This window comes from Branchiostoma lanceolatum, chromosome 17, assembly GCF_035083965.1.
Source record: "Branchiostoma lanceolatum isolate klBraLanc5 chromosome 17, klBraLanc5.hap2, whole genome shotgun sequence".
In the NCBI taxonomy this organism is placed as follows: domain Eukaryota; kingdom Metazoa; phylum Chordata; class Leptocardii; order Amphioxiformes; family Branchiostomatidae; genus Branchiostoma; species Branchiostoma lanceolatum.
In genome coordinates, this window is record NC_089738.1 from 2257102 (window position 1) to 2280332 (window position 23231).

Consider the following 23231-nt stretch of genomic DNA (forward strand, 5'->3'; position numbering starts at 1 on the left):
GTCCTTTTCCCCGCAGCATTTTTAAAAAATCTTTTTTTGGGGGGGGGGCGCCGCGTATCTGCTTGGGATCCCGTTTCCGGTCTATAGCGGACACAGGGGCACGGCGGATACGGGATCCCAAGCAGATACGCGGGGCCCCACCCCCCCGCACCCCAAAAAAAAACGCTGCAGGGAAAAGGACTGCAACAGAGGCTACCAGGATGCCTTTCTCCCAATACCTCTGATCCATGAAATGTCCAAGTAAATATGAGTTTTGACTAAACGTGTGTCCTCTTGTGTAACAAGAACTTTAATTGAATAGCAAAGTTCTTTTTATTCACAACCAATTCTGTATGACTTGTGTACACTTGGTTGTGAAGAATCAGTCATTCACCAACCTGATCAAATTATTCACGGATGAACTTAGATGGTGAAAGCAGTGGGCTGGGATATTAAAGTGATAACAATAAGTAATACACATGTATGCCTTCTATGAAAAACTGAGCATTTGCTATCAAATATGGACATGTTTATTTAAAATTGCAAGTAGAGCAGTAAAGTGTGAAAGGGCGGATACAATAGATGATTAAATTCCCCAATCATCATATTAGAGTACTCACGCAATAAGGTCTGCCTGAAATTGACCAGAAGATAGAATACCCTACATGTACATATAACTGTACTGTACAAGAGGTCACCTGGTCATAGGGATATGGGATAGTAAAGTTCAAATGTAAATGACAATGCCTCAATAACCAACAAAAATCTTATCCTTCAACTTTCATCCAGTATAATTATACAGATCACAGTTACTGATGATAGCTATTGGAATATTTCATAAAAAGTCAGCCATTGAATATCAGAAGTGAAGTGGATTAATGACAAATGCACAAGCAGTGCGTTCTGAATTGCCACTGAAATACACATCTGATACAGTAAATGCATTTAATTTCGCATGGTTTTTATTTCGCTCAGGCAAAAATGGGGTGTTTGAGGTGGTTTTAAGCTCGCAGCAGCGCTATAGTCACATACTGCTACAGTATTGGATACAAATGTTTGCAGTGGCTTTCAGTTCGCCGAGAACATAAAAGCACCGCAAACATTTCTGCATTTTACAGTAATAGGCATCACTTCAATTCTTGTTCTTAGTCTTGTTGTAGATGAGCTCGCGGAAGCTCCCCATGATCTTGTTTTCCCGTTTGGAGCGCTCCTCCTGGTTGAAGTTGGCGAGAGCTCGTTTCTCGTCCGCGTTGTAGATCTGGTTCTCCTTGCGGAGACGTACGGCCTCCATACGCCGATGCCTGATGAAGAGACAGGGTTGTATTGAAATAGGCCGCTGGCATACGTGTCATTGGTTCATTTAGGGCAACTACAGACTCTTACATAACTTATTACCTTTCCCAAGAGGGTTATGTTTTCAGGGCCGTCTGTTTGTTTGTGTGTGAACAGCATAACTCAAGAATTCGTGAAAGGGTCTTTATGACATTTTGTATGTTGGTAAGTGTTTGCAAACTGAACAAATTTTGACAATTTTGGCCTCCTAGCAGCTTTCTATGATACTGCAGCAGACCTTCCGGTCTTGATATCTTGTTTCAGGACATGCTATGGTCATGATTTTTGAGTGGTAGACATCTGTTAGTCAAGATGAAGCAGCTTAATCAAATCAAAGTGAAGAATATGTCCATAGCAGGGCTGTCTCCAGGACCCGTCTCTGGGGAAATTTGCTTGTTGGGACGGAAAAAAATGTCACACAGTCTGTCAAAAAGTGACAACCATTACATGAAATTCATGAAAATGCATTTTCGTCTGCTTACAATGACAGATTGAACATCAAAAATGAACAACAAATTGACTCTCAAACAATAACTGGGACAGAAAGAAATTCATTGCTGGAGACAGCCCTGGTTCATATGCATCTTGATCCATCTGAAGATTTCTGAACGCACCTTTGTTTAATTAAAGGAGACACTTGAAACTGTGAGAAATAATAATAATTATACCAAAAAGGGGACCCACCTGCTGCCACTCATGACGTAACCAGAATCTTCAAACGTCTGGATCTCGTCTGACGTCAGACCGATCTCACCGCGCCGCGGGATTCTCTTCCCGTCCTGCACGAAGGCAGCCATGGCCGCACCTTCACCGGGGAGCAAGGCGTGGCCGTAACTAGGGAAACAGGGTCAAGGGTCATTCACCAATCTCTCAAAATAAACAATGATATCAATTTATCAAAGTGTCCACAATTTTTTCAGTCTTTTAAAAACAAAGTTAAGAGTCACTCTATTTCAAAAATAGAGGAAAGAACATTTCCTGTCACAAATATCACTGTTTTTTATCCACTTATACTTCCTTTCAGATTTAGCGTTCTGTTGTAAGCAAACTATGGTTCATCCATTATATATATATCTTTACGTCATACCTGCGCCTAATACAGGTGTTCCGAACCGTGTGATAACTATCCTATCACACAGGGTTCGGGAGTTGTATCACAAAGGGTTCCATAGAATATTTTGAATGCATTTTGAGCGCGCCAGTTGTGCCGCCGTCGTGAATTTTAATACCGGATTCGGAGGTTGGAATCAATGTTGTTACAGTTTTTTGTTTGAGGACACAAATCTTCCTCAACTTCTGGCGCATTCCGCATTGAAAAGTGTGTTTTTTCGGGTGGGCATGACATTAATAAAATACAACAGGTTGTATTCCGCATCACCCTCGGTCCCAGCCCTCCCGCGGGTTGGATCGCCCTCCGGCCTACAGCTGTCGGGCGATCCTACTCACGGTCGGGCTGGTACCTCGGGTGATACGGAATACCCCGTGTTGTATTCTATATACATGTATACAGAAAATAGCTTTATCTACTTGACTTACTTAGTCAGCCCCCCCGCAGCCCCTCCTGATGTCAAAGGGTCAGGTCCGATCATCTCAGTACTCAGAGTTCCTGAATAGAGGAGCAAAGTAGCAATTAGAGTCAAGTAAAGAACAGTATTGACAAGTGTGTTAGTAGTGGCAACATATTTATTACACTGTTCTCATTTAGTACAAATGAAATGATGACTGCCAAGCAGGTCAATATGAAGATCTATGACCCTTCAGCACAAATGCAGACATCGACTTTACATTGTATGTAAGGCCATATTCATGTCAGTTTCATAAGACAGTATGACTTTCCTCTTGCTTTATATTACCTCAATGCTGACTAAGTTAAGAATTGTAAAGGCTCACAAAATTACATTATGAAAGGCTTAACTTTACATAACCAACACTGAACTAGTTAGTAATACTCACTTTTCCTCTCCACATACGTGACCTCCTCCTCAGAGTCGGAGTCAGAATCACTACTGCTGCTGCTCACTTGCTTCTTCTTCTTCTTTATCTTCTTGCTCTTTTTGCTGTGTAGGAAAAACAATTGTCAAAAAGCTTTTTTCCATGTCTCTTGTAATGAAATACCAGAACACGGAGATACTGCATACTAACATGTTTCTTTCCTGTTATTGCAATCAAAGATATAAGTTGTTTACAAATAAAACTTGGCAGACAAATACATTTGTATATGAACCATCCATTGTGTAGTTGTTTTACATCTGGAACGTTGGAATGCATTTCTTGGGACAACTGTCTTTACTTGCTATAACAAATACTAGACTATAGCTTACCTTTTCTTCTTGTGTTTTCTTTTCTTTGATTTCTTCTTCTTGATTTCTTCTGTGGGAAGAAATATGTCTACATTTAATAAAATAGTAAAATTTCTGGTAAATGTTAGCTCTATGGTATTGTTAGCTATACTACAAGGATACCTAAGTAGATAATCTGAGTAACGTATCTTACATGTGAAAACTTCAGTCACGGTTTGATTATCTGGACTGATAGTTTGAATGGACACATTCAACCAAGGAGTGAATCTTAAAACAACAGCAGCCCACCTTCCGAGTCGGAGCTGTCATCACTGCTGTCATCCGAGTCATCAGAACTGTCCGAACTTCTGCGCTTCTTTCTCTTCTTAGATTTCCTCTTCTTGCTCTTCTTTTTCTTCTTCCTCTTTTTGTCTGAAATGTCAAGAAGTGATGAATATGGCCATGGAAGTTTTGAAAGCTAAGCATATCACTTTCAGGAATTGAAATAAAGACTAAAAGAGCATAGTACGTAGATCCTGAACAAATATTTTTTTGATATTACAAGCAGGTACAAGCTCTGAATGTGGCTCATACATGTACAGAGCTAAAGATCATTCTACATGTATCGAACCCCGGTTACACATAGCCAAACATGGCCTCCCAACCTTCCCCTAACCATGGTTTGGGAGCTAGGTCGGCTGTGGTTGGCTGGAGTTCTACACCGTTTGCCTGCTGTGCCAGCCAAATGTTTAGAAATTTTGTCTCGAATGGGTTGGCTGGTGGTTGGCTGGTAGTTGGGAATAAGTCAGTAGTGGTCAGGGTGTGTTTGGGAGTCAAATTTGACTCTTAACCTTAAACTGGTCAGACTGCTCCCGACCTGCCACCAACCATCATCGGCTATGTGTAACCAGGGCTTGATCAAGTAGCAATAGGAAACTCTATACTCTAGATGCAACACCTTTACCAGGTTTATGCTTGCTGTACTGACATGTACATATGATACCATGCTGATATACCTTCTGAGTCACTCCCACTACTGCTGCTGTTTTCACTGTCTTCTTGTGGAGAGTTCACATCAGAACTGCAGTGTGATACCAAATGTTCCATCAGTAATCATTACAACCATTATCAAACAAACCGAATGTTGTTTATACATGTATATCACACTAAATATTATTGGCTTTGCTCTGACAATAATGACTGTTACTTGAACAGATAGTCTTGATTTGATAAGTGCAAGCCTTCATACATGTACATCAAGATGATTCATTCAAATAATCTTCTGACCATATCACACAAACATATGCAATACAAGATATCTTTCCTCAGTACCAAAGCCGTTGCCACAGCAAAGTAGAAAAAATCCAGTCACACCCATATTCTACATATAATAGATAATAAAAAAGACAAATCTTCTTTTTAAAATTGTTTCCAGTAGTTCATCTTTTTCTATAACTGTTTTCTGTCAAGTTAAAATCTACATATTATACTAACATTATTCCACTGGGGTACATAATTCTGCCATCCTGAAAAGATATGTCCAACTGAATCTCGAACCCAACATCCCCCAGTATACTAGTAATACACTCCTGTATACCTAATCTGTGCATACCCGGGGGTGCTGCACTAGAGACCTCTCAAACCCACTGTTTTTCAAAGTTGCGGATATACAAAATGTATGTCACCCAGCAGATAAATGTTAATGGAGGTTACGTACTCAGGGTCTGGATGGTCGGGAGACCTCCCCCAGATCTCTGGAGCTCCCATCATGCCAATTCTCTCTCGCTCTTCTCGTCTCCTAGGCAACAGGCACAAGAACAAAATGTCAATATCTTATTCATGACATTCTTGTGACTTAGTACGGTAGTTAAGGCATTAGTACTATTACATGTATCTTATTTCTATTCATACATGTATTCCAACAAATCTGTGACTGTGTACACTGTTTGGTTTTAGAATATTGTCCTGTAGTAATGTGTTAAAGTTTAACTGAAATAAGGTTCAAAGTTGCTATTTTCTTTGATTTTCTGACGATTCTAGAGGTCCTTTTCCTTCTGGTTAGAATGAGATCTTTTTCATGTGATGATTCTGTCGGGAAGTTATGTAAAACCTCAAAAAGTGTGGTTTTATGCAGCTGAGAGGGTATATGCAAATGAGATGCAAATGAGATGTGTGACGTCACAAACATGAGTGCAGCTTCTTCTACAACTCTTAGACCGTGTTTTGGAAAAATCAATGCAATTCAGTTGTATATTCATTGTACAGTACTTCAGTTCAGATTTCACAATAAAGTTGAATGGAAATGTTAGATGGCAAGAACTACAGACTGCAGTTTAAAAACCCATCACTAGGGGGCACCCACTGACTGAGTTGTTTGCATACAAATGTGTAGCCCTACCTCTCCATGAACGCTGTCTGTTGGTCGTCCAGTCCGTGGTTCCTGACCCTGTCTGTGTGTTTGTGTCGAGGTGGTCCATCTCTATTGTCGTCTCTGCTGAGGAAGGTGTCGTGTGAAGACCCTGTCTGATGTCTGTCCCATTCTCTACAAGGCATCATAGAAACAATATTCAGGTTTGGAAATAGAAATAAACATGGGATCTTATATAGCTAAGCTATCGAAGTTGTATAATTTTTTGAGACATGATACTGTAAATGCATTGAAGTTTGCATTATTTCTATTTCGCGGTAGGGAGAAAATGGAGTATTGGCGGTGGTTTTAAGTTCGTGTTTGAAACAATAGTAGTGCTACAGTCATTGGTGGGCAAAAAGTTTCGCTGTGGTTTTGAGTTCACACTGAAGAGTTCAAAAACTGCGAACATAAAACCATCGCGAACATTTCTGCATTTACTGTACTTTCTGCATTTACTGTACATGATACCCGGGTCATCACACTTGGATACTTGGATATGCACCATGACTAAGATGGTTGGTTTGTTTGATACTGTGTTATCATCGCCAAATGTTCTTACATGACAACATGATGGTTTTACCTGTGTTTGTCTGAGGTGGGTACATGTACGTCCCCGTTCCTGGACTTCTGTTTGGGACTTCTGCTCCTATGTCTGCTTCTGGGGATACAGAATGGAAGGAGTAACTGTATTTACAGACTCTGAGTTACATTGTTATTCATTATCTACCAGGTCAACATACTACTAACTGTTACTACGTATTGGTCAGGAAAGGTACAATGCAATTGTTGCTTGTACAACAACGTGAAAGAAGCAGAAAACTACAACTTGTACAAGTACAACATCAATACTCTTAATCAGTGTTCTCACCAGGATTTTTTCACAGCATAGGGGTCAGGCACAGAAGGCCAACTTAACGCGGTGCAAGTCACGCATGGAGTGACCAGAGTAGGGAGTCCGGCATGTTCTCCCGGAAAATTTGTAAATTCATAACCCAATGAGACATTACTTCATGCATTTTGAGGGATAAATGTTGTGAAGTAGAGTTTTTCCTCTGTCACAGCCTCATTCTAAAGCCAAATATGAACTTTTTGTAAGATTTATGAAGGGTCACAAGGTTTGTCCCAGAAAGAAACACCCCTATGCTGGTTGAAACACGGCATAGGGGTCCAGATCACAGCATAGGGGGTCCAAATCACAGCATAGGGGGCCCCTATGCTGAAAAGGCCTGGCGAGAACACTGTTAATCTTATGTCTAACGTTACATATCAATCTAATAAATGATAACAAACCAAAGTCTGTCTGCAGTGTATATTATATTGTGTGGCGTAAATTACGCTGTGGCAGGTTGTTTGGCCCTAAACCCAAGAGGTAACGGGTTTCGAATCCTGTCATGTCACCGATCTTGTGCCCTTGGGAAAGGCACTAACCACGACTTTCCTTCATTAACATGGAAATGAGTACTTAACTTCGGTTAGGGATGTCTCTCAGATTGTAAATATAAAGACATCTTTAACCAAAAACCTCCTTGCTCTAACTCTACAAATTTGGAGATTTACTTCCCACCACACGAAATCAGAAAGAGCAGGGGTCCTTCCCTGTGTGAGTGGATCAAACCTTACAGTCAGTATAGGCTACAGAAATTCAGCAAGTTAAAGTTGGTAGCCTCAGAAACAAAGAAGAAGATGATCACCTGTCGCTCTCCCCTCTGTTGTGATGTTTCCCCGTCCTGTTGTCTTCTTGCTTGATTCTTGAGTCTTTATAACTGCGGTGAACTGGACTCCTCGACCGCCGACGGACGGGACTCCGGCTCCTCGATCTGGAGTAGGACCTGCTCTGCGGCATCTTTGTCTAAAAACTCTGTAGAAACGTGTTTAAAACCCAGAAAAACGAAAGTATCGATCTTTCTGCGAGTGTGAAGAAAGCATCGACTCGACGTCACTTGACGCATGCGTAGAGGGTGATATCTGATATTGAGGTCAAAGATCAAAGTTGACTCAAGGTGAAAGGTCAGAGGTTGAATATTTCCCAGACTTCGTAGCGCGGCTGTCCCACCCACGATATGGGGGTGAAGCTTCCGTCAAGAGCAAATTTGTGGAGGAATTTCTGAAGTTTGCGAGAAAAATGCGCGCGTGAGACGACCCACGCACCGCACCTTGCCGATCGGGAGTCACCCTTTGCCCCAGGCCGATGAGACCGGTGATTTTTACGGCGTTTTTCGGCGGTTGACCTGCGAAGTTCCACGACGCGGGTAAGGCGATGGTCCTACTTTTTGGGGGTCCGCTTCCAGAGTTTGGGCATGTTGCTGTCTATCATCATGTTCTAATCAATAATCCAGATTTTGTGAATAGCTGTGAAATCCGCTTGCTCGCTGTTGAACCCATTTTTATTACTTTAACAGCCCCCTTATTTCTTACCAAGCGATCAGAAGCGGTTTAGTTTCAATGTTTCGCGCGAGCACGTCCCAGGACATCGGCAGACTTGAGCGTGTTGGGCTGGGTTGTCTCTGTCACATCCGGACGGTGTGAGCCCGGGGACAGCCTAGCGCCAGCCTGCCGGGCGGGATGGGCCTGGTCCCAGGGGAACCCATTGTTTCATCACACCACAACAAAACTCAGCTGACGTCAAACCCAACTTTATCCACTCACGAGCTGCCGTGTTATGGTTTGGGGCATGATGAATATGTAAGAAAGGATAAGAGAAATCATCCCATTATTGACATGTAAATTATTTGATCATGAATACCTGATAATGCTTTGTTTTTTGTTGTTTCTTGTCCATTTCTCACCCAGGTGAACACAGGTGAAGAAGGACTGCATGATTAAGATGCGGGAATATAAAGTGGTGGTGCTAGGGAGCGGAGGAGTAGGGAAGAGCGCCCTGACCGTCCAGTTTGTGACCGGTCAGTTCATGGAAAAGTACGACCCGACCATCGAGGACTTCTACAGGAAAGAGATCGAGGTCGACGGAGCGCCGTCCGTCCTGGAAATCTTGGACACGGCCGGGACGGAACAGTTCGCGTCCATGAGAGACTTGTACATCAAGAACGGCCAAGGATTTTTACTGGTGTACAGCCTTACTAACTACCAGACGTTTCAGGACATCAAGCCAATCAGAGATCAGATAATAAGAGTGAAGGGGTCGGAGAAGGTTCCGCTGGTGTTGGTAGGGAACAAGGTCGACCTGGAGAGTGAGCGAGAAGTGCCTACGTCAGAGGGGAAGGCTCTGGCGCAGAGTTGGGGCGTGCCCTTCCTCGAGACGTCGGCGAAAAGTAAACACAACGTGGACGACGTGTTCGCGGAGGTCGTCCGAGAAATGAACTTTGTGCAACTCCCAGACCAGAAGGATGCCTGCTGTACATGTGTTATTGTCTAACCAATTCAGGTGGGTGACTCTCGGTTTGTTTGCTTTCCTAAAACCCATCACAGTTTGACATCTACAATTAGAATTGCCAGTACGTTACTGCCTGTTGAAGGATTCAGGATAGGTTGATGTGTTTCATTTCCTGGGTATACGTCCAAACTTCACTACAATACAGGGAACGATAGAAGGAAAACTGGATAATGAGTGAGTGAGTGAGTTAGTGAGTGAGTGAGTGAGTGAGTGAGTGAGTGAGTGAGTGAGTGGACCTTAGGTAACTGATTTTCAAAGGAGGGGCACAGAACTTTTGCTAGACTTGTAATTTGTTTATTAGCAGCACATTAGAATCAGGCCAATATACAATACCAGAAAACACTCAAACCGTGTTGTCAAAACAAAACCAGCTCCACGTAAACAGGTACATGTTCAGGTTTCAGTGCTCCATCCGGTTTACACTTGTCAATATTGTGTTGTCGCATCCTCCTTTTCATGTCCTGTTTTGAAAACAATTTGCAAGTCTGTTGTCAAGGATTTTAAGGCCCATGACAACCAGTGATATCTCGTTATCTGACCTCTATTAGTTCAGTGTGCTGTTTTAATTGTTGTTATTTGTCCATAGGCTGAAAAGCCACTTGTGACGCTCATTATCCTGTCACTTTGTATAAGTCTATTACACGTAGGCCCAGTATGTAAACTGTGTCACTATGTAGTATGACTCACCTAATACCATAACACATTCTTACTGAGTACTTCCTAACAAAAGGAAGTATCAAATCAGACTGTAGACTCATTGTCTGGTGTATTTTACCTTGTCATGTTACAGTGTAACAAGGTGCCGATCCTGTCAACTTTTGAACCTGGCTAACATAGCAACTGTGCTAATTAAGCCAAAGTGCAAAGTGACACTTCTAAATTAAGTCCTTTCCACCTAATAGTGATTGGCCCAATAATTTGTGGAGCTGGATGTGAGCCAGTGTGGTAGTATCGACTCCTAGATAAGCTCTTTGCCCTTGATGTATCGGAGACTTAGCTGGCCAATGAAAACATCAATTTCAATTGGCCCTGGCTATTTAGAATGCACAGGAGAACCTTCGCTGTATCGTTACCCTTTGAACCCTATAGTTGTGTGGCACAGAGGACTGTGATAACTTAGTTTAACTCTTCTCGAGGGTCGATACTAACTGGTTTTATACAAATTGAGAAGGCAAAGAGATTTCTACGACTTGACTTGTAGTCTCATGTGGGAAGCAGTCCTATTGGCCACCCTGTCTGGCTCCTGATGCTATGAGCCACGACCTTCGTGACCTCCGTGTTATTTCTGTAACTGACCGAGACATCTCACACAGACTGCACTTGACATTTGGAACAGGCAGAAAAATAAGGCACCATTGTAACGAATGCTACATACGTACATGTTTTAAACAATGTGATTTTGAACGGCGGTTAGGCCTTCTTGTGTGAAACTACAACTAAGACATGAAGCAGTAATAAACACAGGGTCATGTTTACATGTACATCTCTCTAAAAGTCCCTATCACCTTGCCCAGTGTATTACCTGATATAGTTGTGTGTGTGTGAACTTGGCCAGTTTGACTACGTGTACCGCTGCATTTGCACATGCTTTCTGTCGTGCAAAATTTACTTGGATTCTGAGAAATGGTGTGTTTACATCTGGAAAACAGTGCACAATGTACTGTAAATGTATTTTAATTTAAGTTCACATGGTTTTTATTTCGCGCTAAGGGAAAAATGGAGTGTTCGCGGTGGTTTTCAGTCCACGGCAGTGCTATAGTCACATGCTGCTTGTATTTCGCAATAAGGGAAAAATGGAGCGTTCGCGGTGGTTTTTAGTTCGCGGCAGTGCTATAGTCACATACTTTTACAATATTGGACAAAAATGTTCGCAGTGGTTTTATGTTCGCTGTGAAACGGCCGCCGCGAACATAAAACCACCGCGAACATTTCTGCATTTACATTAGTTTGGTGACCACTTGCTCAGCTGGGTTTGTCTCACTTGGGGGTGGACCTAGATGACAAGATAGCATCTGCCCAGAGGGAGTGACAACACGGTGTGAGGGATGGCTGATGGACACATAGGGATGCAAATGTCATCAAATCTGCCTCTGCCTCACAAAGACAGTTTCTGACACATGCATCAGTCACCGATCTTTGCAAATTGGATTGAGTCAGAAGAAATTTTGTCAGCATTCTGGAAACATGAGTAGTCTTGGAGTAGGTCTGTGCTGTTTTGGTGTTGATACTTTTCTGACATAAAAGACTTCAGGGCGACATATATTAAAGCTATTTGTTTTTATTTTATTTCTGTTTTCTTTATAGTTATGCACGGTAGACACACACACTCAGACTCAGTGTTCCTTGTACAGACTAACATAACACTGCATAACATAAACAAAGAGATAAGAGTAACTAATTAACAAAAACAACCCAAAAGTTACCGCACAATATCTTATGTTTTTTTGTTTGAAATGTACAGATATATTTCAAGTTTTGGTCATATTTCATCATGCATCATGAACTAATGCAATCTGTGATAGCTTGTCCTGTTACTAACAGTGTTAGCCTTGATACCCCCCTCCCACCCACACATAAGTTAGTGGTGCAGAAAGTCAATGATTCAGCCTTTTCCCCAGTATCTTACCCACCTGTGCTACCAGTTACTGTGTTGTTTCACCCTACAGAACCAGATGTGGTCCGCACACTCTCACACACACCAGGAACCAACTCCCTTGAACCCATACAGAACAGGACACTCCTCTCAAATATTTACCAAACTCCCTCTGCGACTTTTATTACCGGAACAGATGTGTGCCATCTTTACAATGGTGGCTTGTTCGGAGGGCTTGAAATGTGTAGAAAAGGGCACCAGTGCACAAGAGAGACACATGTACGTGTACACTGTAATTCACTTTATCTTCAGGATAGCAAAAGTTCATGGTGTAAGGAAAATGAACATTTTTACTGAACTTTAACTTCACAGTGGCGGCAAGTGATTTACAAAACGGATGTGTGAAGGAATCATCAATGATAACAACAGTTTTTTTCACGGTGAAGATAAGTTTATGGTGCAGAGGTGACCGTGAAAACTGTGAATGTAAAGTTACAGTGAAAGAAACAAGAATTACAATACTACTCTTCAAGTTCAAGATGTGTTTAGATAGTGCAAATGATGTCCAGTGGTTTAGAACAGCAAGGCTACATGTACATTACAAACAATTTTCAAATGTTTGAAGAAACTTAGAGGAAGGCCAAAAACTCAGTAGCCCAAAAAGTCAGGAAAATACTTGGTACAGTCTACTTCAGGCTCAATACCGGAAAGTTGTTTTCAATAGTATTTTGCAATTGGCTATCAATAGGTCTAGGTGGGAGCTAGTCTGTAGTTTATTGGCAACTTGAAATGCAAGGCTTAACATATAGTTAAATGCAAAGTTGACACAGGTAACCTGCATTACAAATGGTTCTGTTTCTTTTGCACTTAACCCCTACATCAGTCGTCAGTGAGAGTCATATAATTTGATTTAACATTGTATGGGCTTGAAGTGTTTAGCCTATTCTTCTTACCATACGTCACAGAGACATTCCTCTGTAAAATGAGTTATATATCTCAGCCAGTTGCTGCTAAACATTTGCCAAAAGGTCTTACCGTTACCCTTGTGTCTTGAAGCAAAGTCAATAACGGTTTCACTCAATGATTCATTCTCCTAGACAGGACATTTGTTAGTCTGTGAACCCATGCCGGCAGGCAGGTCTGAAAATTTCATGCTCATCCCAAACAGCTTGACACATTAATTATTGTTATAGCTGATCAATTTTTCAGGGGGATGCCAGAGTTGGCCTTAATGATGGGGCTAATGTCTTAATTATTGAAGAAAATGGGTGCAAGTGTGCACTTACTTTATAGATTTTCTCAAAGCGACCCACCCATACGTCTAGTGATAGACACAATTGACAGTTTATACAGTTATCTGTAAATCTCTTGTCATGTCATCACCTGTGTAACCATCAGTTTATCATCGCTACAATACGAAATGGTATCAAAGCACCACCCTTTGGGCACTGATTAGTGATACTGATCCTTCAAAAGATTACTAGTAACTTCTGTGTCTATAGTATAAATTTCAGCATATGAGAAGTTATGAATATAGTACAATATGTATTCTCCCCATCATAAGTCAGTTAGCAGTATTTACAACTCTGTCACACATAATTTGTCATAAAAATACTGCTGGTGTATATTACAATGATAATGTTGCCTTGGTTTATTGGCATGGAAAATTGTTTTCCCAATTACGCGTGCCTTAAAATTGCGACCGCATTTCCATACGAATAGTCACTATTCATGTAGAGTAAGAGATTTGAACATTTTTTTTTGTTTGTACTTTTTTTGCATCAGCATTTCTCGATACAACCCAGCATTGTGAAATAACGTTACAATGTTTCTGCTAATACGGTTTAGTATGGCCCGTCTCATGTAAATTTATTTCCTTGCACATGTGCAGTTGTAAATTTAACACGATAAAAAAACTGAGCATTGAACATGAGGGTCTAGCAGCTATAATGCAACATCAAAGCTGCAGTTGTTACATTTCAGTGCAAACCATATTGTCAAGCTTGCTTGGCATCCATATCTATCAGGGCTTGAAATTCATTTTTGGAAATAGGTGCACTGGTGCACCCAACCCAAAAAATTAGGTGCACAGAAAGAATTTTGGACATGGTGCACATAGAATAAAGTTGAATGTCAGCAAAACATAATTACAAACGCTCTTAAGAACTTTAATCTGTAATTCTATGGCTAACCTTGAAATTTCAAACAAATGATACATCAAATAAAGTATAACAAAAGGTTATATTGCTATTTCTGATAATTTGATAATTTCAAGAATATTCTGTATACTTAGTGTACAATAGTACCTTTACCCCATAGCCTGCAAAAATATCTGGGTGCGCTGGTGTACCCACAGTCAAAAATTAGGTGCACAATTTTGGGTGCACACAGGTGCACATGCACCCACTATTTCAAGCCCTGTCTATTATTGCAGAAATTGTTTCTTTTGGTTAATTAACCCAAACCCTGCTGAGTTTCTCTAGTCAGCACCATATGTAAGCCTACTTCAGTTCTAGGCATGCTGACTTTGCACATCATGACATCTTCCATTCTTTGCTTGTCTTGCCCTTGTTTGCAAAGACGTCACCCCCGGCCCGCAGACCAATATGACATTGGCCATACCAGGCTTGTGTGCCCTGTGGTGTTCTATAGACTGTCCAGTGGCTGGTGTTGTTCTGGACAGGAGGACAAACTGGCCAGAGTTTGTCCAGCCCACGTCGGCGGTGTGCGATGTGTGTCAATCCCAGCCCCGTGTTGTTGCAGTTGCTGCTCAGCTATTTGCAAACGTGAAACACGATCATGTCACGCTTGCTGCAAAAAATGTCGCCCCCCTCCCCACCCCTGTTGTTGCCGAGGCATCTCCAAGCACTCCGTGATTCACATCTTTGTTTTGTTTGACCTTAACTGGTTGTCAGCACTAATGGACAATTTATTCCGTTGCCCCCTTGAAATAATACAGCCTTTTTCTGTTGGGAGAGAAAAGAATTATGAAGTATGGCGTCAAAGAAAGGCATGCCGATAGATGGATTAGCAGCGTTTCACCTGTGACCTTATAATGTGAGCCGTAGTTCCTTCAGCCTAAATCACCAAAACAATCGCCCAGAAGTTACAGAATAAGAGGGATTTTTTCCACACGAGTGCCCCCATTGATGAAATGGTAAGTGTGGATTAATGTGTATACTGTATGGCACAGTATGTCCTTTGCAGATATTTCCTAAGAAGAATAGGAAAGTCAGCGAAGTCTAAATGCCAGGATATTGTATCGGGTAGACATGATTGAGAGTGATTAGTACGGCACCCCCTGCATACAAATGCCAAAGATATGGTTTTCTTCACTCCGCTTTGACTCAATTTAGAAACAAGGAACGAAACGTGCCAGCATGTTATCTGCAACTTGTTACCAGAAAATTGAAAAGAAAATACTCATCAAAAACTATAATACATGCATGTTCATATTTAATACAGATGGAAAATTATCATTATTTGAACTAGCATACAGTATTTCAATACAAAAAGCGCATGGCAATATTAATATTGTTACTCAAGCAACTGGATAGATTTTGGAAACGGTCAGACGTTTCAGGTAGCATCCACTGATTCCACTGTCTTTCGTCAGTGACACTGAGTAAGATCTGTATATCAGTAAGTTTTTAACCATGAACTGCGAATTGATATGCAAATAAAGTGAGGACAATTTTAGATAGTCCTATAGGACACCAAAATTAGACAAATTCAAGACAAATTTGGTTCAAATCATGTTGTGAAGCCTGTCTGAGGGGCAGGGTTGTCTCCAGGACCTGTCCATCCGTCCCAGGACAGAAATTTGCTTCTTGGGACGGAAAAAATGTTTACCTTGTACAGTCAAACCTGCCCAAGGCGACCACCAGGCGGACCGAGCAAAAACGGTCGCGATGGACAGGTGGTCGCCATGAAGAGGATTCCACTCACATGTTTCCAGGTCGAGGTTTTCAAATACAGTACGTAAATGATGGAAAATTATGTGAATTTAGACAGCATGACCCTCGCCAGGTTCAATTCTCATTGACAGAAAGATCCTACAAAAATTACATTTTCCGTTATCGATGTGATAATTGCATACCGCTACATCGTGTACAAATTTTCGTCATAATTTTGACTACAAAACGATACATTGAATAGTACACACACACACGCACATCGTCGAAGTTTTAAGGCCTAAGACAGATCCCTAGAAAACGCCTGCTGGTCCCAGCCTTTTTTGGGTCGCCGACCGCTGGATGAAAGGGTAAAAAAATTTTAGATCTGACAACTAAAGATGAAAACGGAACGCGTTAACGGTGTGATTTCGTCGCGCCGCGCCGCGAAGCTCTGTGCCACCGCATCGAAGGGTAAGTCAGTGCAGCAGAACGCACAGCGTCCAATAAAGGTTTGTGAGATTCATGGAAATAAAAAGAAAATAAGAATTTTGATTTTCACCAATAACTAGAGTATTCGTTAATGTTCATACACAAAATCATCGTGTTTTAGAAAGGTCAGCGGTACGCCAAATCCGGGCCGCCCGAAATCCAAGATGGCGTCGGGACCATGGAACAACATTTCTCGCCTGATGTTTTGCCCGCCGCGAAGTCATTTTTCGGCGGAATTTAGCAAGACACAGACACATTTTTGTTGAAAATACAAGAAATAGATAGTAATTTCTGTGAAATCTGACTTTTTGACGCCATGCACTACGTATTCGTTTTGAAAATTGAGTTTAAACGGAACTGAGTTCACGTATTACGATAGGCACAACAACATCACAAACATTTGTCTTTACAATGTTTATAGGGGGAATGTTTTATTAAAACACTTCATGGAGGAATCGATGGTATAACATTGCTATTCTATATATGTTTGATCTTATTTTTGTCCTTTAAAGTCTTGAAAACATTTCCGTGAAATCCGACAGCAAAATGATCTGATGTCACCACACGCTTGAAAATTAGGCGACCGCCATGGGCAGGGATTGTGCTCTGTGCGGTCCCAATTCGTTGCGGTCGCGGTCGCGTTGGACGGGTGGTCGCCTTGGGCAGGCAGCTTAATGCTTGTGCCTATGGGGAAAATTTTCGGGACCGAGAAAAAGCGGTCGCCATGGCCAGGTGGTCGCGTTGAAAAGGTGGTCGCCTAGGCAGGTTTGACTGTACGTCCTAAAATCTGAACTTTATGACATGAAATTGATGAAAATGTTCTTCGTAAGCTTAAAATGACGAATTTAAAAAGAAAAATTCAAGACATTGGCTCCCAAACAATGAATGAGTAAGTGAGTGGGACAGAAAAAAATTAAAACCTGGAGACAGCCTTGCTGAGGGGACAGCAGTTGTGTTTTTCCCTGAGCTGTTGAATGCTCCGATGTGTCCTCTAGACATTACCTGTACCTGTACCTGTAACAAGCATGTTGATCCAACAGCTGTGTCAGATCTGTGTGGTCTGTTCTGTTATGATCAGGCGTGGTGTAAACAGTGATGTAGACTGGATAGGTTTGTATGAGCCATGTCCTCAGTACCCAGTTTCTGGGTCAGTATGTCAACCATGTACATTTTGACTGGAGCTCATAGCATAGAAGCTGGAACTAGATTTTTGTTACCACCATGAAGGAGGTTAACCTCTTATGGGGGTATTGGGGTTGGTTGTGTCTGTGTGTTCGCAGCTATGATACTATAAGTATAACTCATCAAGACCCCTTTGATGCATTTGTATGTACTTTGGCATGTCATATTCGAGTATGCGCAAGATGATGCACATTGATTTTGGGCATCATAGCAGTATTTTAAAAATCTAATATCCTTGGCATTTCTGTTTGACTAATTGTAATCTTAATTGTCAAGAAAACTTTATATTTGTGGGATAGTACCTTAGATTTTATAATGTATATTTTCTAACTACAACCATCAATATTTCATATAGTGATTCTCCCTTACCAGTAATGAATGGTCCCCTTACCAATCAACAGCCATGGGCCATTTGATGGCAGAAATGGGGATGGCAGGCAATTATGGCTTTGCTATGGGCCGCCAGAAATTGTTTTCATTCTGCAAATGTATAAGAGATTCCTATTGGACACATCAGGGTGCTAAGGTCTGTGTTTAGGAAGGTCTTTTTATCTATAATTTCATAATTTTTACCTCCTTAAAAATTGAAACATAGTTTTTTGCGTGTGTGTGTGTGTGTGTTTGCTTGCTTGTGTTACCTGATATTTGTTGTCAGCATAACTTAAGAAGAACTGGATGGACTCTGATGATATTTGGTATGCAGGTAGGTCTTGGGAAAACGAAGGTCACGTTTGGCCTCGGTACTGCAGCAGAACTTTGTATCGTTTTTTGTATCTTTTGTCCTGGACAGGCTGTGGTCTTCTGAACTCTCCTCTATCTGCTTATTACTAGTGTGTAAGGATGAGGATTACATGTATGTTATATTTTCGTGACAACTGCAACTTTAGATTAAAGCATTTAGTTTCTTAATAGCTTTCTCTCGTTAATAGCAATGAGTTAGTGCCAAATACCAGTTATACTGTAAAAGTCAGTTTGGCAATTGATGGTGATACAATGACGGTTAAACGACAAGGATTAAGTAATTGTTAACTTAAGCACTCCATATTATTAGAACTTCTGCTGTAGCTAAGTCCAGATGACTCTTCTAAAACCAAAGAGTTACCAAACTTTTATTCTCACAATGAAAGAGATTATCTCAAATGATTAAAAGTAAGTATTGTGACTTTTAGAATGTTAAAATGCAGGAAAGTCCCTGTTGAAACACAACATTGCCTAAGGGGAGGAAAGATCATGACCGGAAGTGCTTCCAGACAGAGAACTATACAACAGGTGCCACCTGTGTCTGCAACCTTTACATACTGGTTACATGTATGTTAGCACAGAGGAACAAAGGTCTTCTATGCTACTACAAACAAGTAATTCGGCAACTTTGAGACTTTTCAGACTTTGTTAAGGTATTTCCTAGCCCCATAGCTTTTTGCTGGCCCTTTTTAGCTTCTATAGGTAAAGCTGTCGAACTTCAGACTGAGGACAAAGCATGACGCTTTTTGTTATAATTAGTTATCAGTGTAATGCGGCTTTGCCACGTCTCGCGTAGTTAGCCAATCACAGTGGGTCACCCTACTCTTCTCGATAGGTGTGTTGGGTAGTTTTACGTGCAGAGGTTTGACGCTTGAGGCTTACTCCTGAAGCTCTCTCATAGTCATACACGGGGCCACTGGCTTTATGTCACCATCTGAAATGACAAATGCAAACCTTACTCGTACAACATGTCCCAGCTGGGGCCTAGGCATTGCTAGGATCAAACTCCAGCCCATGGATCCACTGGATTTGATCCAGATGGCCAAGCAGCAGAGTTGTGTTACAGCTTGCGCCACAGGGACATGTATACAATCATAAAATATCATACAATGTTATTACTAAGTTATAAGCCTAGAAATGAACTGCAAGAAAGCCTGCTATAGAGGCTAACGTATCTAGTCCAAAATACTTTTTTGGGGGGTATCTTTGCACATCGGCCAAAGTAGGTATTCCCCGCGGCCAGTGGACTGTACAAGCCCACTCTATACACCTGTTTTACCTGGGGACTTAATTACATAGACTACGCTGAGAGGGTCATTCTCTTGACACCCTTCAATGACATGTTATCTTGTTAAATAGCTGAGAGCCCACCTTCCAATTAAGGCGCCAAGCCAATCCTCCGGAAAGTTCCCCTCCTTTGCACTCTAATCACACCATTCTTTAAAGTTTAAGGAAATAGACTACTTTCTTGTAATAGGTCTTGAGCAGTAATGACCTTCAAGTTTTGTCAGTCAGTAAAGATAGATCTTCATAGGAAAGAATAGTGGATGGTGCATTATTTTGTTTTCATCTTGCAGTCTTCACAGATGGCTATATGTGAGGAGTAGACCGTGTAATCAGCATTTTCTGCAGAGTTAATACCTGTTTGTCTTGTCTTCAGCTCTTTGGCAAGTGCTGAGGTTAGTTTGTTTGACTACCAATTATACAGAAAGTAAAAAAAAGGCAGAAAGGAAACAAAGGCTCAAAACAAATTTTGTTTGACTACCATGCCAATTATCCAGCAATCTCAGAATGCCAGAAAAGGCAGAACTGACAGTAAGGCTCGGAACAAATGGAACTATGACAGGAAGGAGTCTTAGTCATCATTTTTAGAGATAACTATCTGAGGAGGATACGGTGTAATCAGCATATTCTGCCAAGTTGATACTTGTTTGTCTTGTCTTCAGCTCTGTAGCAACTAGCAAGTGATGAGGTTAGTTTGCTTGACTACCAATTATCCAGCAATCTCAGAATGTCAGAAAAAGCAGTAAGGCTGGGAACAAATGGAAATGAAAATGGAAGGAATCTTCAGGGTGCAAAATACCTGGTTGCACGTTGCACAGTGCAACAAGATTTCGGTTGGTGCAAGTTAATTCCAAACCCAGGTAGCACAGTGTGCAACCTTATATTTTGAGCCAAAGATCTCAATCGGAGCCCTGGAAGCTCACAAAAACACAGTGTCACTCTCATAAAATTCGGTAAATCTTCAATTGAAATAAAAAAATCAACACTTTTTCGTTTCAAACCATCCAAAACCCTTCATAGATCGTGGAATTTGAGCTGAAAAAGACTAAAACATACTGCCCTCAGCTAAACAAGATTTTATTAGGTCAATGGGAAAAAAATACTATTTAATTTATATTTTGAAATATTAGTAGTATTATGCGCTACATACGAGCTTAATTTGAAGAAATCAGTGAATGTTGCTGGAGCAACCTGAAATTTGGATGTGCAACCTAGCATTTGCCCTAGGTTGCAACATTGGCAACCTGGCTCAAAAAAGTATTTCGCACCCTGATCTTAGTCATCATTTTTAGAGATAACCATCTGAAGAGGATACGGTGTAATCAGCATTTTCTGCTGAGTTGATACCTGAGTTTGTCTTGTCTTCAGCTCTTTAGCAAGTGATGAGGTTAGTTTGCTTGACTACCAATTATCCAGCAATCTCAGAATGTCAGGAAAGGCAGAAAGGCTTGGAACAAATGGAAATATGGCAGGAAGGAATTTAGTCATCATTTTTAGAGATGGCCATCTGGGGGAGATACTGTATAATCAGCATTTTCTGCTGAGTTGATACCTGTTTGTCTTGTCTTCAGGTTTTTAGTGAGTGGTAGTAAGTAGCAAGTAGTATCCAGCAATGTCAGATAGACAGTAAGGCTCGGAACAAATGGGAAAATGAAGGGAAGGAATTTCAGTCATCATTTTTAGCGATGGCCATCTATTTATGATTCCTTCACTCGTCTGTTCTGTAAATCACTTGTCGCCACTGTGATGTAAATGTTCAGCGAAACTGTCTATTTTCCTTACACTGTGACATTTTGCTGAATTACAGTATTGTGGAACAGTCCAAAATCTTTTCAAAATGTTCCCATGCACATCTGTTACTGTGTTTCTCACACACAGCCGTTATCTCAGAGACAAGGATATATGCTTTTCATCCCCTAGCCCTAAGACCTGGGAAGACATGATGACATGTAAGTGGCCTGGGGCCTATGATGTAATCAGACCCCATCCATCATGAGTTGTTACTGGTATGCATACCTGTACCTCCAGGCTCACTCCTGGATCCATCCATAAAAGTCCTGTTTTAAAGCCTTTGTGGAAAACCAGGTCCCAAAGCCAACCAACAAAAAAATTCAAAAACATTTCATTCTTACTCTTCGCATAGATGATATTTTTAAAAGGTTTCGTGGAAAACATTCATGCCCCAAAGCCAACCAACAACAAAATTCAAAAACATTTCATTGTTACACTTTCCATAAGTTTCATGTTATTTTCAAAAGGCTTCTTGGAAAACATTCATGCCCCAAAGCCAACCAACAACAAAATGTAAAAACATTTCATTGTTACCCTTCGCATAGATGATTTTTTTAAGGGCCTCTTTACACCTACGACATTTTAGAGTCGTGCGATCATCGTCGTGGGCGACGTCGCCGGCGACGGTATTTTTTGGCCGTCTAAAGACGATCAAAACAATCGTACGACGGCAATAAACGGGAAATCCTCGAAATGTCGTGCGACCACCTCGGACCCAGTCGCACGACGTTCAGCGGGGGGGCCTGTGGCTGTGTTTTTCTCGTCTAAAGAAGAATCGTCGCCGGCGACGGAAGTGGGTGATATGCTAATAAGCCTACAGCGTGCTGTTTCCTGTCCGGGAAGGAAAGTTTCTATCGTTTTCTTTGTTAATATGCATGTAGTTAGCAATGGAAACATATTTTTCTCATCCGAAACCGGTTATTCCGGCGCGACGAGCTGCTACCAGTGGCTACTTCTCTAGTATGCCCCTATTCCTCGATCCCCGGGACATCCCTGGCGGCGGCCACGAACTCGGGTTAAATCCCGTCCGTCTCTGTACCAGCTTTTGTTGAGCACCGTTCTCAACGTCTCATCTGCAGGGCAACAGTTGTTGCAAAGTCAGTAAAAGCTTCATCTTTTGACGAAAACAAGCGGTTCCCCCGCCATTTTGAATTTGAGCGCAAGAGTTCACTTTGAGTCACACGCGCACATCAATGGAATTCTGTGCCGCGGGGGTCCCATGATATTTCCTGACCGTGTGTCTAAAGAAAACCGTCGCCTACGACGATGATCGTACGACCTTATAACATTGCAGGTCTAAAGTGCGCCTAAGTCTTTGTGAAAACCTTCAGGCCCATGGCCCAACCAACAAAAAAATCCCAAATCCAACATTATTTTACAATTCCGACAGAAAATACTATGGATAGCATATTACTTACCAATTCCACAAATGTAAATCTTTCTCAAGCTTTAGTTGCAAAGTATTAGAAACCTGCTCCTCAAGTATACATTAAGATAGTTATGGTACGTAGTAAGGATCGTTGTTTTCACATTCTGCTCACCATTGTGAAATTACCATCTGTTATAGGTGTGGGATATGTCACTTTTGTAAGTGATGACAAAAGTAATGACGGTACATGTAGTAATCCTAAGCATGTATACTTCCATCACTACATGTTACAATTACCAGGTGTTCCAGAGATGGACATGCTCTACTTATGTCGTATAAACCTTCCTTTCTTCCTTCGTATTGAAGCACAGAAAGTGGTATAAGTTTTTTTCTATAACCCTTTTATTACCAAGTGCCTGGGGGTGGCCGTATGTTAAAAGTTTTAGCTGACTACGGCCCAACTTACACACGGCTTTTCTAGATATCTGGACTGTA

The 23231-nt window shown here is 41.4% G+C and overlaps 2 protein-coding genes across 2 annotated transcripts in view; one reads left to right on the forward strand and one right to left on the reverse strand.

The window, feature by feature from the left end:
- Window positions 1-268: 268 nt before the first annotated feature.
- Window positions 269-7996, reverse strand: LOC136423627 (NF-kappa-B-activating protein-like). Its single transcript, XM_066411869.1, has 11 exons — window positions 7692-7996; window positions 6581-6658; window positions 5989-6132; window positions 5308-5388; window positions 4607-4671; window positions 3900-4022; window positions 3633-3681; window positions 3265-3368; window positions 2848-2917; window positions 1996-2145; window positions 269-1280 (listed from the first exon to the last, which is right to left on the reverse strand). Exons 1-11 carry the CDS (start codon window positions 7841-7843, stop codon window positions 1112-1114), a joined length of 1185 nt encoding a protein of 394 aa, XP_066267966.1. The 5' UTR covers window positions 7844-7996; the 3' UTR covers window positions 269-1111.
- A 42-nt stretch (window positions 7997-8038) lies between these two features.
- LOC136423630 (ras-related protein Rap-2c-like) overlaps window positions 8039-23231 on the forward strand; it is a 31532-nt gene continuing 16339 nt past the window's right edge. The window contains exons 1-2 of the mRNA XM_066411876.1: window positions 8039-8249; window positions 8791-9382. Coding sequence (XP_066267973.1) covers window positions 8816-9373 — 558 coding nt within the window. The 5' untranslated portion in view covers window positions 8039-8249; window positions 8791-8815 and the 3' untranslated portion in view covers window positions 9374-9382. The remainder of the gene's footprint in view (window positions 8250-8790; window positions 9383-23231) is intronic.